This window comes from Coturnix japonica, chromosome 1 (genome assembly GCF_054131305.1).
Source record: "Coturnix japonica strain WE chromosome 1, WE-NBRP24, whole genome shotgun sequence".
Classification (NCBI taxonomy): domain Eukaryota; kingdom Metazoa; phylum Chordata; class Aves; order Galliformes; family Phasianidae; genus Coturnix; species Coturnix japonica.
This window is the reverse complement of record NC_140663.1, coordinates 42,996,900-43,013,495: the sequence shown is the minus strand read 5'-3', so window position 1 is coordinate 43,013,495 and position 16,596 is coordinate 42,996,900. Positions and strand designations below refer to the sequence as shown.

The window sequence follows — 16,596 nt, the reverse complement described above, 5'->3', positions numbered from 1 at the left end:
GCAAAAAACATCAACTCACTAGCTGCATATTCTGGATCTGATCCTTATCTTGCTTGGGAGTAATTCCATTAAAATAAATGGAATTAAGCAACATCAAACCCTGCTACTTAAAAGAAAACTCAAGCCCTCTCAGTTCACGGGTTTCGGTCAGTTCAAGTCGAAGTCTTCAAGCTATTCTACCAGTTCTGATAGCCAGCACAGTAAAATTGATATTTTACACCAAAAAAATTCCATAGCCCAACATGAAAATAATATTAAATATGAGCAAAATAATATGAATGATGATGTGAAATGAATTTGGTTGTGAGTGGTATTCAATCAAATTTATTTTCTCCACAGACAAAGCACTTACAGCTCCTACTAGAAGTGATACGTATTTACAATCTGCATTTCTGAACTTATGCATCATACAAGCAGAAATTTTACAGGTGCTGAACATACCAGATACGCCCAACAGACATGCACCTTCTGTGCTGCCTTACGTACCTGGATCTTCTTGACCTCCCATTGATTTCAATGAAATGTCCATTTAAAAAACAGCAGCGCACAAGTATGCAGGGGGCTCCAGCAGTGAAGGGGTTAAAGGGCCTAAGGATAGAATACCCCATGAAAACAGCTGCACTGCTACAGCTCACCTTAATTTCAAACCAATACTCTACTGAAATCGCAGGCAGACATTAACAAGAAAGAACAATGAATATGGTATGTATGACACTCCATTTATATTTTCTAAGAGTGTGTGGTATCACACAGACAATCATGTGCATTCTGGTGTTATTTTTTACTTTAGCTTTATAGTAAAGTGTGAAGACAAAATACAACTACACCTACCTGAATGGCATTCTTACATTCATTAGTTCAGCGTATTTGCCCAGGACCTCCCAAGGGGCATGCAACTTCACAAAGATGATGTCACTGTTTGTTAGAGATGACTGCAAAAGAAAAAAGAAAACAGCCACCAGGGCTTAATTCTTCAGATAAGAAAGGAATATCTATTCTTGCCTTGTGACAGCCCTCCCACTTCCCGACTCTTCCTGAAGCATGTGTTGTTCTATTGAGATGCTGGCAACTTATTTTCCTTCCGGTTTATTGAGAGACACTTTGCCTTCCTTCCAGCCTGCACAAGCATTTCTTTCACATGGAAAAGAGGGCATCGACACGAGGTTAACATGAAGTTATACATTACCCAAGTGTGGGGTGGGAGAAAAGTTGGTCCTGAGCTTCAGCTAAAAATAAAATGGAAACTTTGTATCTGGTTCTGCTAATTGACCTGATTTCTGTACTCATCATGACACAGATGATTCTTTTTGAGTCATATAATGGAGATACAACTGGCAATTAAGAAAAAATTAATGACGTGGACATATAATGAAGTTCAACAGGTAGAGTTGTGGGTTCTATTGTCACTCATGTCTCCAAGAATTTGAATGTCACAACAAAAGTCAGCAGGAAAGAGGATGTCTGATGCCACCAGCACAGATTTATTGCCAGGAGCCAATGATGGTTTAGGGTCATGATCACAGCAGCAAGGACATCTCTAACTCTTTCCTCTGCTACTGTTTTCTTTCCTATGGGTTGTACGTATTTTCAAGAGAGCTTTATTTAGCATATTTGCATTGGAACAGTTACCTAATAGAAGGCTGTCCAGTAATGAGCAGTGAATGTACAGTTTAGAGAAGGGGTAAAATATAGGTGTATTTGCTCTCAGGAGGAGAAATAGTGCTTTTCAAGAAAACTACAACAGCATTGGCTGAAACTGCTTATTGAGAACACGGACATTCACATATTAGTACTGGAAGACAAATTGTACAAATTCTAATGAAAATCAATGGTACTGTCATAAAGATGCAGCTTTCAACAATTAAATGGATCACACTAACAGGACAACTAAGAAAGGCTGAATTCAAGGAGTACCCAGGATATAAGTGAAGGTGTACAGAGTATGAAAGAAGGAAAGTATGAGGACTGAGAAAGTCAGGCAGGAAATCTGTTAGTTTTAAGAATTAGAGTATAAGGAATGATTTCCTAGTATTTTAGACTTTGTACTACATTAAGTGCACCTCACATTCATTCTTAGTTATTACAACTTACTGGGGATTCACAAGTCTGAGGCTTAAGCAAGTAGATAGCGTGCAACCAAGACTATGCTTTGCTGCTCTAAAAGTTTCCTGCAAACTACTCCCAAAGAGGTTAAGGTTAAGTCAGTAGAGGGCTGACAATTTTTTTCATAATCAACATGGATAAAAACCAAACTAAACCAAAGAAACGTCTAGTAATGTCCTGACACACTAACAATAGTTGGGAAATTGAGTAAATTGATTTAAATCAGTCTGTAAATTTACTGATGAATGCTATATACATTTTTCAGCACACTGTAATTTAAGCCACACAAAGTACAACAGTCACAGTAACAGCTATTTCACAAGTGAAGTCTATATTTAACTAAATTTGATTTTTTATATGTTAGGTATTTTCATGCAGAAACAAGAAAGGATTCTAAATAATTATGAGAAAAATAAATACAGATCTTTAAAGATATAGATTATTATTATTATTTTTTAATCAGGATCTTGTAATTTTGTCCACAGAAGATCTAAAAAACATGCATTTGTGAGGCTCATTTATTTTCAGAAGAGATGATAATGCTAAATTATGAATATGCAAATCCAGTTCACTTGAGTTTCCTTGTGTTAAGTGTTCAGAAGAGAAAGCATATGGAAAGACTCAGATAAGCAAGACTGGAACTAAAAGAACAATCTCTACAGAAGAGTAATTGAATGCAATGTCACATTCACCTAATCTAAGGAGAAAATTGCAAATCAAAGCATCTGAAAGAAAATATCAATAGCTCTATCTTAGCTACAAAAATACTTCAATGGATAGAATCTGCTAAACTATCTTTGTTGTATTAGTATTTAGACCCCTTTGTATCCTTTGGCTTCTTAATGTTCCACTAAGAGGAACGCTGTTCTTTTATAATTGACTTTAGAGACTCAGTTCATTAAAAAGTTCAGAGAAATAAACACAGTTTCACATTATAGGAATATGGAAACAAAAATCAATGTTAACACATCTCACCTTGGAAATGTAAATGAGAAAACTGTTTATTGACATGAGCAGTCTGCTAGAAAGTGATGTCTAGATGACAAAGAAATAAAAACTAACAGAAGTTAGGGAGCAGAAGATGAAATATAACACTTTGTAAACTTTAAAATGGAGCATGTGTTTGGCTTTGACTCCTGACACCAATGTCATAAGTTATCACCTTATAATAATTCACTTAAATTGGCCATTTCAAACTTATTTCTTGAGGAATAACATGCATAGTGTGTGACAAGAGACTTCTTACAATCAGAGAACCACAGATTAATTTAGGTCCCCTCTAGGGGTCATCTGTGCTCACATTCTACCTGAAGCAGGGTTGATTTGCTCAAGGGCTTGCCCTGTTGAGTTCTGAATATCTCCACGGGACAAGATTTCACAACCTCTCTGGGCAAGCCACTTACTGTAACTGGTTGAGAAAAAAATATTTCCTATTGTAAAACTGCACGTCTATCCAGAGAAATGCAGGTTGAAAAAACACAAGCTTTTACACAGGAAATTTGAGAACACTCAAAGAACATGCAAAGAAGGCTTTATAAATCAACTTGTTTCTTACAGGAATGCATTAAAAAATAAATAAATCTGATTAAACAGACTAGCAGGGTGCATTTAGTTTAACTGAATCCTCATCTTCAAAACATGAGAGAATGTTTCATAGGATAGAATTCAAATCACCACAACCTAGGTCACGGAGAGTCAGTCTACAAAGAGAGCCGTTCTATGGTGTCATCAATCTACTATTTTTCACAAGCTGTAATTTTTCTGTCATTCTCCCTGTTCACTCACCTCCTTTTTCAGTTGATCTGAAACTACAGTATTCTGGAAAATAGTAAACCAGTACTTAATAACCACAAGTGGATGTTTCCATGGCCTGCATTTCCGTATAAGAGATTCATTAATTCTCAGACCTTTCTGTGTTCACTGATCACTTTCATCGCAATGTTATTGCTGCCAATATGACAGTACAGGTATTGCCATAGGAATACTTATTACAGGTAGAAATGGCTATTTCTTCCTTCTGACAAGACCTTCTTTATCTTTTACCACCAAGCCTGTGAGACGCTATATTCCCAAAGAAAACAAGTCAACTACAAATGTGCTTAAAAACTAAGTACTGCGTTCTTCTTCAGAATTACTGTAAAAGTAATGGGAGAGTGAAATGTAAGGGCCATTTACATAACTCTAAATGTACAAGCAACATCTTTGGGCCATTAGCTAGGCCAAGGAATACTTGTAAAGAATTATCAGGTTCTTGATCTTTTGAAAGCAGGCTTTCATGTCTAGAAACAGAGTGTTGTTAACTGCTGCTGAACTTAAGTTCTGGCTAATAAACTCAAATGTATTTCTTCAGGCATTCTAAGTTCTTTTGATGGCAGGATATAAAAATATGTATTCACTACTGGTCTGACTCTTCTCTTTCTGAAGTCATCATTGTTAGTCTGAACGGAATGCTGACTTTGAACATCTCTTGAAAAGCCTACATCTTAAAGTATTTGCAGACTGCCTTCTAGGATCAGGGCTGGAGATCTGTGCAAATTAAATGCATTCTTGAAGATTCTTTTTCAACAGTGGAAATATTGTCAAGTCATTTTAAGATAAAAACAACTGTATACAGTATTTTTTTAGGTTAAAATTAAGAAAGTAGAAAAAGAGATTCACAGGAGATAACCTTGAAGAAATATATAATTACAGTGTCTCCAATTGTGTGGTGTAATTATTTATTTGCCTTGAGGCTACTGGGCAGGCAACTGTAAAAACCAATGCTCTAATTTGTGTATGCTTATCTATAGGGAAAAGATGTAAAAGGAAAACAAACCAGAATTTATTACAAACACATTTTCCCTGTCATTATTCAATAAAAAAATAATAAGACTGGGAATTTCCCCACCTTTTAAAGTAAAATAAGATAAAAATATTAAACAGATCCGGCAAGTAGTCTCAGTTCTTGCCTAAATTAAGAAGACTCAGTAAGGTAACTTGGAAAGAAAGGAGTAGTGCAGTAGTTACTTGCGAACAGTTTCTTTTTGTTAAGAACAACAGATAAGAATAGCCAGAAAAGTGAGAAAATCAACATCTGTTCTCTAATAACAATTCTGCCTATAATCAAACTCCATATGATGTCTCAGCGCAGAACAGTAAACAGTAACTGTCACAGATTCCAATGTTTTTGAAAATGACTTTATTCAATGTTTTTGGAAATGACTTTAGTATATTAACAGCACAGACTGATTTGCCATGTGGACTCAATTAAGTAGGTGAAAACAAAAGCCAGCAAATTTTAGCAGATTAAATCATCCTTCCTCTGCAAAACCAAAATAAATATAAATTAACAAAGGTAATTCCATAAAACTGGACAAGCAGCAATAATGTTCTGCCCATACTCTTCAATAACGCGTACCTTACCACTGAGTAAGTACTTACATAGTGTCAATATACATCCTGTTTGAGGGAAAATATTACACATGCAAAAGCATTAACCTCTACATTCACTGATCAAAGGAATCTAGTTAAAAATACTGCCAATATATTTCAAATGTATCCTTTCAATCACAACACAGTTGTGATTAAGAAGAGGAATATACCATCACATTTCAACCAGGATGTTAGGACGCTTTTGATTTAGGAGAATCTGTAGGACAAAAGCAGTAAAGGTGAAAGTAAGATTCAAGAAATAAAGCCCTAAGTAAAAAATACAAAGCTGTTCATAAAACAGTTTTGACATAAGAAGACACTGACATATAAAATAAAGACTAACTGTATATGGAGCCACAGGGAAGGGGTTACAACTCACTATGATTTTTTTGTGAAAATTTGATGTTGAGTAAAGCTTTATCTTTGCTTAGGAAAATATTTCCTGACGTTCAGCTTCAGTGGAATTAGTAATATGAACAGGTGGCTGGCTACTGCCAGCATTCGGGCAGTGTGTCATCTAATCCAACTCAGAGCAGGTGTCATTGTCACAGTGCTTAATTTTTGGCAGCAGTTGACAAGGACTTATTAATAAGGGGAAATGTTTGCAAATGTCCCTTCATGTAGAATGTATGAGTGGGAGGGTAACTTAAAGAACAGGGTGGTTTACTTGAGTAGAAGAAAAATGTAATACTACGTCATTGCTAAAGTTTAATGTGCAACAACGAGCATACAGTCTGCAATAAAGAGATACAAATCTCTCTGCATCAAGAAATAACATGAGAAAGTATGCCTTTAATCCTAACAAATGTCACCTGTATTCACTTGAGGTGGAAGGCATGAAAGTCCCAGTAAGGTAACTCAAATGTAGTAAATCCACCAGGAAAACAATATTCTCTGACTTGGACTCCACTTCCTAAAGAAAGGATTAAAAATGCCTGCAGCGTCATCATCTTAATGCAAGAGGTTGAACTGACTGTGAGGCAATGATAAAACATTTCTTGATAATCCCTTTAGTATATACTGAATACAAGTTTGACCCACGTGGATAAGATTTATATGACAATATAGCTCATCATATAAATTTCATCTGGCAAATAGATGACAGGATGCAGATTTTAATTCTCCTGGATGAGAAGATAGTATAAACACGTGGAAATAATTACTTGCATGTTTAAAAATGCAGATAGATAAAACCACTGAGAAGAATGTGTTTTTGCTTATGAACATGTTGTTTGATATTGTCTGTTTATATGAGGTATCAGCTATACACTGCAATTTCAGATGAAAAATGTTAATATTTAATACAGCGATGTTTGAGATCATAAAATCACTTTTACTTTATTACTAGCCAATAAATGTCCCCTAAGTACAATTTTTTACTTTTAGCATCATGGGCTGTGAAAAATACATCATATAATTGAACTACATCTTATCAAGCAGCTTCCACTGTGATTTATCCCAAGCGTAAAATACAAAAGCAATATTTTCCCAGTACATTTATACATCTCATTTATCATTTTTTGAGGTAAAAAAGTGCTTACACTTAATGAAATGCCTATCAAATATTCATATTTGCTTTTAGAGGCTCATTGGAGAAACACTGCTTTGGCACAGAAAAAGACTATTTTTTGTCCAACAGTTATTTTCACAAACTTAGCAATCACTCAAACACACAGAGCATGCAGGCAGGCATACTATTGCTTTTGCATACAAATAGCCTACAGGAACTAAACAAGGGGCTCATCAGAGCATAGAATAACTGAGGTTGCAAAGAACTTCTGGAAGTCCAAACCCCTGCTCAAACCACAGTAGGTTATGAGACACTGAATATTCCTGCAGATGGACACCTTGCAGCCACCCTGGGCACCACAGCCACGCTGGACAGAAAGGCTATTACTGTTTTTCCACATAGATGCAGAAGTGTTTGCAGCATCTCATGGTTAGAGCACCTGCTTGTGCTCCAGCAAGGTGAACGCATGTGGTTGCTCAACTCTTTATTTCAGACCCTTCTTTAGCTCACACACTCAAGGAAGACATACATTATTTATATGTAGCAATGTAATGAAACTATCCTAAAAGTGCTTGCTGAATGATACTGAAATTTGAGGTTCCTGTAACTTGACAAAAATTAGGTTTTGTGTAGCACATACACGGGCAAAGATTCCCCTGCTCCAAATTCACTTGTTCCATGGAAACCAATATAATAAAGAACTTCACTTAATATACAGTAACATCTTTTTCCATAGATTTAGAAATGTTCACTCCACTTAATAATCCTCATGTAGCAAAAGGCAGATTGTTCAATTTAGGAAATTTCAAACATCTCTGCTATCTATTGAGAATTAACACTGTTTGTAAAGGTTTCTGGAATCTTATTTTGCTCCCTATCCATAGAAGGGCTGAGTCACTAAGGGCTGCAGCAGAGCCTTCACATTCCAAATGTGGAACAGAAATCATCAAAGCATTTCCTAGCTCTGCAGCACTATTCAGATACTTCTATTCAGTATAAAACTTCGGAGTGGAATTGAAATTCTCACGTATTGTACCTCTGAAACTAATGCATTCAGTAAGCTTGCAGCAATCAATTTTATTCTCTTGTGTGGGAAATAGTAAAAATGCAAATTGAAAAGAAAAATAAGACAAAATCCCATTTCACTTAATAATCCCATTCTTTCTATATACTTCATAAAAGCAATGTAATTAGAACTTTTCTTCCATGACAAAGTTTTCTTGGCTGGAAAATTACAATTCCATTAGATAAGATCTCTGGAAAAAAGTTAATACGGCTCATACAGTCAGGGCTCTATAAACTGTAATTCAAACAGTTTTGAGAAAAATGTGCATATAAACAAAACAGGCCCAAGAAATACCAGAAAAAGATATTTTAAAACTGGGGAAAATTTCCATTAGTGCTACAGAAATCACCCAAACTACAGAAGACTTTTTCAAAATATCACCACCTAAGGAAATATAATTGTTCATATTCCACAGGCTGTCCTTCCTGATGTTTAAAATATAGAAATTCTAGTCTGTGGAGTAGAAGGATGTTGTGTTTTGAATCATTTCATGTAACTTTATAGAGATACCATATTTATTTCTGTACAAACAGATGTACACTCAGGCATGATCTCTTTCAAATATGAGAACATAGCAGTGAATTGGCTAGGAAATAAATAATATTAAAATAATATGGCACATACTTATCTATGTTCTCGCTAGTAGTTACTGAAGGGTGCGCTATTATCTTAGCAACAAAATTTGCTGAATTTCTTCCCTACAGCAATCTCATTGCAGTACTGTCTACAATTGCCATGTTGCTTTTCAAAGAGGAAAGGAAAAAAAACAAATCCCCAATACTTGCAGCATGATATTTTAAAGCAGCTTTCCTTCCACCTTTCTGTCTTACACATACATGTCTGAGAAATTTCTCCCACTGATAAATTTGTTTCCTCCTGCAGAATCCCATCTCATTGTCTTAAGGCTTGTCTCCATTTTGTCAGTCAGTGACACTTTTCTCTCTCCAGATTCCCTCGTGGAATCACAGAAGGGAATGTGTCCTGCCAATAGCCCTCTAATTGCACCATAAGTCTAAAAGACATATGAAGGAGGTATGTCTGACCTCGGAGCTGGGATAATTCAAAATAAAGAAGAAATTGCTAAGCAGATAACAGCATCATTTTAAAAATAAGCAGTTGTGACTAGGAAGGGAATGAATTGCTCTCCACCTTCTGAATAAGGTTGGAAATAACTGGATTAAATCGTATCAAATGACACATAGGTCAGATATATCAAAGAATAAAAAATAAATCAAGCTGCACAGTACCAAAACATTAGAGTGATTTGGCAAGGGAGACTTTCAGGAAAAGATTCTTCACTAGGAGGTGGTTGGTCACTGGAACAGGCTCCTCAGGTCAGTGGTCACAAACCGCTGGAGTTCAAGTGTCTGGACAATTTTCTCAGTCACACAGTCTGATTTTTGAGTGGTTCTGTGTATTGAACTCTGTGATCTTCATGAGTCCCTTCCCACTCAAAATATTGTATAATTCTGTGATTCTTAGGCCAAGGTTGGAAAAACTATTGGCAGCGTCTCTCTGTCCTACCCTTGTTGCTGTGGGCACTCCCCAGTCTCCTCTTATTTCAATTTGCCAGAGGATCATGCAGTTCTTAAAACATTATAAAATCAAACCTCTCTTACTTGGCATTGAACAACTTCACTCTACACTGCAAGATGTGATAATACAAGATGCTGGAAATAATATTTCATCTTAAGAGACAATACACTAAGAAACATGAATATAGCATGAACCAAATACTAGGAAAAGAAGGAAAAAACAACAACAACAACAAAAGAGATGTGGGGGGAGAATCCACAGAGAAAACAGTGGTAATATTCACTTCCTCTTAAAACCCACAGATCCAAAAGAGTAGTTCTGTGCTCACCACATCTACTTCTTGGATCTAGCTGCTACAAAAAACTCAACAGTTTTGTTACGGCTGAGTTAATAAATAGAGGTTACGTTGGCAAGGAAAACACAAATTTCAGAAGCAAGTGTCAGAACAACAAAGATCAGGGATGAGGACTGAGACATCATTGGTGTATGTGGCATAATCCTTGCATCCCTACTAGAGAACAGGATCTGGAAGAGTTATGGCCATGTTTGAAAGAGGCTGGGAAACTTTGGAGTTTGTTTGTTTGTTTCTTTGTTTTGCAGTCTAAATTCAATAAAGTAATAAAGAATCATTTGAGAAAAATATAAAGATAGTTCAGGCAAAAAATAGTACTTAAAGCATATGTTTATCAAAACATCCAATTTTGTTTAGAGGTGATTTTAGGATATTTTGAACATTATTTGTATGCAGTACTTAGTATGGAATACAGTATTATTTTACTTATAATTAAAATGAATTTCAGCGATCTTCAGGTTCTGCTGCCTTCAACATCAAAATTAAGTGGTTAAGAGTATTAGAATTGCAAAAATCAAGAGGTTAATGGCATTAGAATTACATCTACTGTTAAAAACAGACACTTAACTCAGACCAATTCAATTTACAAGAGACTGGGGACTGAAGAGTAACACAGTGTCATGGTAGTAGCTTCTTGACAGTGCTCTGAGATTCTACTGCTGTAGTTAAGAATGTTTTTCAGAAGATTAGAGAGGTGCATGTGCACTTATTAATGTGCACTTATAACATATTCATGCTTCCATTGCAATTTTTTAGGATGTGTAACGATCATAGGACAGCGTGGGTTGGAAGTGGTCTTAAAGCTCACTTGGTTCCAACCCTCTGCTGTGGGCAGGGCTGCCACCCACCAGATCAGGTTGCCCAGGGCCCCATACAACCTGGCCTTGAAAGAAATGGGGCATGGACAGGGCAACTTGAAATCTCTGAATATGGGAGGATAAAAATTGTGCATTAACTAATCACTTCCATGTACAACCTGATGAGATCTGCACCAAACTGTGGGTCTAGCTCCATATCCCAGACTACTTATTTAACTGCACTTTCTAGCAGTTGGGAGAAATAAAATGCTTGCAGAGTGAACATGTCTACAAAGGCTTCTATCAATTCTTTTCTGCATCAGGGTTCTTAGTCTGGGGTTTATAAAATCTGATTTTCTATTATATAAAATAGGTAACCTATGTTAAAAACAAAATCAGTAAATATGGACATTTGCTAGGTACACAGTCCTACTTTTCAGTGATCACCTGTGATGACATTTGTTAGAACCACATAGTGTTTCAACACAAAACTGAATAAACTATATGAAAATGAAACAAATTGAACAAGATTTCTAAAAATGTATAGGTAAACACTCAAAAAATTTCAATTCAATTTCAAAAATCATAGTCCACATAACATAATATGTTTTGGAATCTTTATGGACTATGTAGGCACCTAAAACATTCTGTTGTGTTTTTCCTTTTTTTCCTGTTTTATCTTTGGTAAGCTTAAGAATTTCTTATCAATGAGGATGGCACCTCAATATCACACATTTAATTCTGGAAATCTTTTAATGAAAATTTTTCATATTTTGAAAATATTTTCCTCTTTCCTCCTCTAAAACATTTTTGCTGAGCCTAGTTTATATTAACGACCATTTATGAAGGTAGCATTTGATAGAAGATCTGCTGATTGTTACTCAGCTTTGCTACTAACAAAATCTTTGCAGCGTGGCCGTCCTATCAGCATCATATTACAGCAAATTGTTGCAAAGAAATAATTTCTTTAGCTTGTGTCCAGGAGAAGAATACAATTATAGCCTCAGGCTTCACACCTAAGTCTTAATGATGCAATAGTACATACTGAATAATGCATGGTATTATGTATATTTCATGGATGTTTTCCAAATGATTTCTCAGACAAGTGAATGTTTTCTCTATGCAGATTTCATTCAACAATGAACTGGGGAGTAAACTTCCTTATAGTAGCAACATGTGAATCTCTTGAAAAGCTTTGAGGGCCACCTTGTAGACATTAGATCTGAAAATGCTGAAGCATGAATTGACCCCACAGGTTGAGCAATTCAGGTTTGAACATTATAATTGTCACCATTTTACTGTTTTGTTAGCTGTTGACTTTACACTTGACCAGTATTGGGAATGGTCCTGCAATCCATAGATCTATTCACATAAAGCTGTAGATACTACTTAGAGATAAAAAGAACAAAAATACTTATCTGCATCAGTTTACAGCTATGTTGCGTGCCATATATATCTGTCCCAATTTCACCTGCTGGACACTAGCAGGCTCATATATTTGTATCAAAACTCTGGCTCTGCCTTGGCCTTAAGACCACTGACGCTGAAAATTTGCCCAAAGGCTCAGCTCCAAGGAACTGATATCACAGGTGTGATTCAGGAAAAGAATATTTAGAATTCTGCAATGCAGAGAACAGTCACCTTCAGAGTACAATTTGTTTGTTCTGTTCTAGTCTGCCACCCTAGACTGAGATGAACTGCTACCCAGAAGCACTTATTTCTCCTAAGTCACATATCTACATTGCCAAAAGCCACAGTCAGTAGGTCGCTTTGTATAAGGCTGAGAAACTTAAGAGACAGAAAGTTTGCTGCCTACCGAGTTGGAAATGGCAAGTGTGCATACACTGGAAGGAGAAAAAGTAAAAATTCCAAACAAACAAACAAACATGATGAAGAAAATGATCCTAAGAAAAATCTTTAGCGAAAGAACATTTTATCTTTGAGCTAGTTGACAAATATTCAGTATTATGAAAAAATAAATATCTTCCATATGATATTGCTCTACCAGTCTCCAAGGAAATTTGTATACATTTCTTTTTAACAAACAGGATTGCAACAAAGAGAAAAACTTCCTGATACGTTTTACTTCCTGGTCAAAATAATGAGCAGAGTTCTTAATTGGAAAATGTTTGGTGTTACTTGATGTTGGCGCTCTCAGGTCTAATGCGTTCACTCCAGAAGAATAATTCCAGAGGAGCTAAATCCTCACCAGACCATTAAATTAAAATCTATATTCAAAACAGCCTTGTATACCCACTTTGCAAACAAAACAGAAAAAGCGATGCATGTAAACATGACTGAATAGCTTTCTTTTAAAAATGGAGAAACTCCTCTTTAGAGTATTTAATAATAATAATAATAATAATCATGAACAATTACATTACAAAACTGTATTTTTATTGATATTTTTAATTAAGAAAATCAGATGTAAACATTTAGTAGAATAATATAAATGCTATTAGGGTCTATTGTGTCTCATTTAAATGGACATTTTAAAGGGAATGGCCTGAATAAAAGAAATTATATTATATTAGACTGATTAAAAACTTTCATGTTATTTTCCTCACACACACATAGACAAAAAGAAGAACAAAAGAGAATACTAATAGTGAATAAAAATATATTAATTAGAATTTAGCTACTACAAACCAAGCAAATAAACTTGCTGATAGACTGCTTTCAAAAATTAGTGACTACTTCTGAGACTAAAACAATTAAGCTAGTAATGTGAAAAGAAAATGAACTAAAATTAGATGGATGAGTTTTACAAATTAACTATGGAAGATGATTTTTCAGTCAAATCCATTTAAAAACCTGTCCATATACAGATTCATGCCCTTAAATTTTCTACATAAGGAAATGGTGTATACTGAGTGACAGGTATGTTACTTCTGAGACACAGAAAGATATAAGAAAACAATATACTTACACGTCTCATGTATAGAATTATGAGTGTGAAAATCCTTTATTATTATATCTTAATTACTAGCCTATAATGGCAACTAACTTGAAAAAATAATGTCAAAAACCACACTGGAAACAAAGAGAAAATGTCCCTAACTCTAATAGGTATTAAACTATAGGAATTTTGAATATTAGACGAGAAAATGTAGAGTTATGGTTTCCACATTTACATGTCTCCATTTTGTTCTTCTGCCTTCATTTTCATTATGGAGGTTCTCATTTTGCAAAGTTTTGAATTTTAAACAGGTATAAGAGATGGTTGTTAAAAAAGTAAGCTTAATGTTCTTATATTAGTGCTTGGCAATAGCGACAGGAATCCTACTTATAAAAAGAATTATCTATCTAAGGCCATTAACAGCAAAAAACAGGCTGTACCTGAGGAAACTGCTATACCATGAAAATATCCAAGACAAAAGGAACAGACCCCTAAATTGTTTTGCCTACCAGGCACTTTTCGGGCTTCTCTCAAATGCTCTTGTGTATAAATAGAAAAGTTACTTGCGGATAAAACAGAGTTTTGTAAATTAGATAAGACTGTAAACATAGAGACATGACTAATTGGCTGACAGAGGTTTCAGTCAACAGGGCTACCCCAGGATCAGTATTTCCTCAGATCAAGCTTTATTAAGCTTCATTTCCAACATCAGTTCATTACCAGCCTGAAATGGCAAGAAACAAATATGTACGTATGCAATGAATAATGTTGGATTTAATTTGAGCCCAGAGAGTCATAAACAAAAACATCTTTTTCAATAAACACTGAGCTCTGAGATAATTTGTCTAGTTCTATTTGTGAGGCTGCTACCATAATTAAAATACATTTAGTCCAAGACACACAGCATCGATGCTTCACTCACTGCATAGGTGATCTAACCTGGATAGCAAAGAATGCAAGTAGTCAATGAGAGGGCCTGGAGCCCTTGTGCCAAGAGAAGGTGAAGAAGGGAATTGTCCTTTCCAGAATCATGGAATCTCTCCTGGAACTGCCTGTAAGGAGTGCAGCCCCACACCGCTTTGTGCTGGAGGGGAAGACCCAAATTATCCCTAACCAGGAGGATACTGCAGGTACAAATCATCATGATTTTATCATAAGTGTAATGCAGTACATACAATGCAATCCTTACAAGTCATATTCAACCCCAAAAACATCAACACAAAATGAGAACATATGCTGGCATTTCTATATACTGTGTTTTTCCGTTCCCTACGGACAGCTCTAGATTTCTTCTCACAAAACCAGCTCAGTGAGGGACTGTTGTAGAAAGCCAGTCATGTCAACTTTGGGCAACAAAAACTCTCACAGTACATTAAGTGATAGTAGCCTTCTAGATTGAGCTTGATCCTGGTGCCACTGGCAGACAAATAACATCTCAAAGATAATTGCAGTTTAATAGCAATTACTGTAAAGGGAAAGGTGACTTTTGACATATAGGGGACATCTAGTATGAAACCTTCGCTGTGCTTTTAAATCTATCTCCTGGTTGTTTTTTCCCTTGATCCTAGTGTCCTTCAAAAGATTTATAACATTTTGATTTGTGAAGACTGACGGGAAGAAACTCTTTGATAAAAAAATCCTACTCAGCATTTCTGAGGGTGAAGTGTCTCATGGGTCTTTTATTCCTTCTTCAGTTACCTACATAGTTTCTGTTTTACCTTTGCACTCCATGCAAAAGTCATACTCTTTTTCAAATCTAAAATCATCTTTTTTTTTCAGCAACAGTTACATCAGATTTCTTAATCTACCAGCTTTACATCATCATGTTAAAGGTCAGAATTTGTCAACTCGAAAACATATTTATTTATGGGCTCCTTCAGTCACTCAAAATGGTTATTTTTAAAAACTGCTCTTTGAAATTTGAGTTTGGACTCTCTTGATCCAGATTTCCATGTATCTCCTTACATTTCTATGCAGAACTGTCCCTATGCTGTATGGTGGACACAGTGTCTGAAAGTAAAATCATTTCCCTAAGTGGTTCAGCTAGATGGAAACACCCCCTCTGTTTATTAACAATACTTTTTTGGATAGAGAGCACTCTCTGGAAAAGGAGGTGCTGAAGAAAGACTCCTCTTGCTATTTGCATTAGATCATTAACTAACAGTAAATCTGTACTTGGATGAAATGAACAGCTCTATGTTCAAATGAAATAGCTGGAAGCACTTTCACTCATAATATATGTGGTGGGCTTGCATTTCAGTTTGTTTCCTTTTTTGCAGGCATAGTATCTGTCACTTTGGTGTCTCCATCCTTGATTTGTGGATGCAATCAGACACAGTGCTTAAACTTTAATTAACAAACTGTACCTGCAAATGATGGGATATTATGCTGTTTGTGAAACTGCAGCTCTTGCAGGCTGAGTAATTTGTACTGTAAGTTCATTAGTTGTAGTTATTTGCATACCGAGTAATAGCATCAGGAAAGTGAGAGACTGAAATAACTTACATGGAGCTCATGAAAGCTGCAGAATGGTCGATATTAGTTACAGTAGTAACTAATATCATATCCAAAGTCCTGGTTTTGCCCAAATGAAAGCTATTTAAATGAGGAAATCTATGTCACTCTTGTTCTCATCTTACTGTTTTACTCATTGTAGCCCTACCACAAAAAAATGTTCTCTCCCTTATGTCAAGGGACTGTGTCATTTACATAGTGTTTTTCATTACCTTGAGATAGATGCTGGCTACTGTTTTTTTCACTATGCATATAAATGAGTGCACATGCGTTTGTGTGTCCAAGCAGGTTTTTTCTTTTCTTTTTCTTTTGGTAAGGATGACCATTGGAGGTAAATAGAAGAAATAGGGCTCTCCATCATTATTAAAAAAGGGAATAGAATGGGAAAGAATTTTATCTCTTGAAAAT

At 35.6% G+C, this 16,596-nt stretch overlaps 1 protein-coding gene across 10 annotated transcripts in view; it reads right to left on the bottom strand.

The window, feature by feature from the left end:
* Positions 1–16,596, bottom strand: part of ANO4 (anoctamin 4) — a 162,212-nt gene that overhangs the window by 62,265 nt on the left and 83,351 nt on the right. For 5 of the 10 annotated variants that reach the window (XR_014943124.1, XM_015859160.3, XM_015859164.3 and 2 more), the window contains 2 exons: positions 832–932; positions 487–588 (listed from right to left, as the gene is read on the bottom strand). Coding sequence is in view for 7 of the 10 variants with exons in the window: in XM_015859160.3 (XP_015714646.1) it covers positions 487–588; positions 832–932 (203 nt within the window). In the remaining 3 variants the exon portion in view is untranslated. Of the gene's footprint in view, positions 1–486; positions 589–831; positions 933–16,596 lie in introns of those variants that run through there. The other 5 variants (XM_015859172.3, XM_085538814.1, XM_085538825.1 and 2 more) reach the window with 2 other exon arrangements.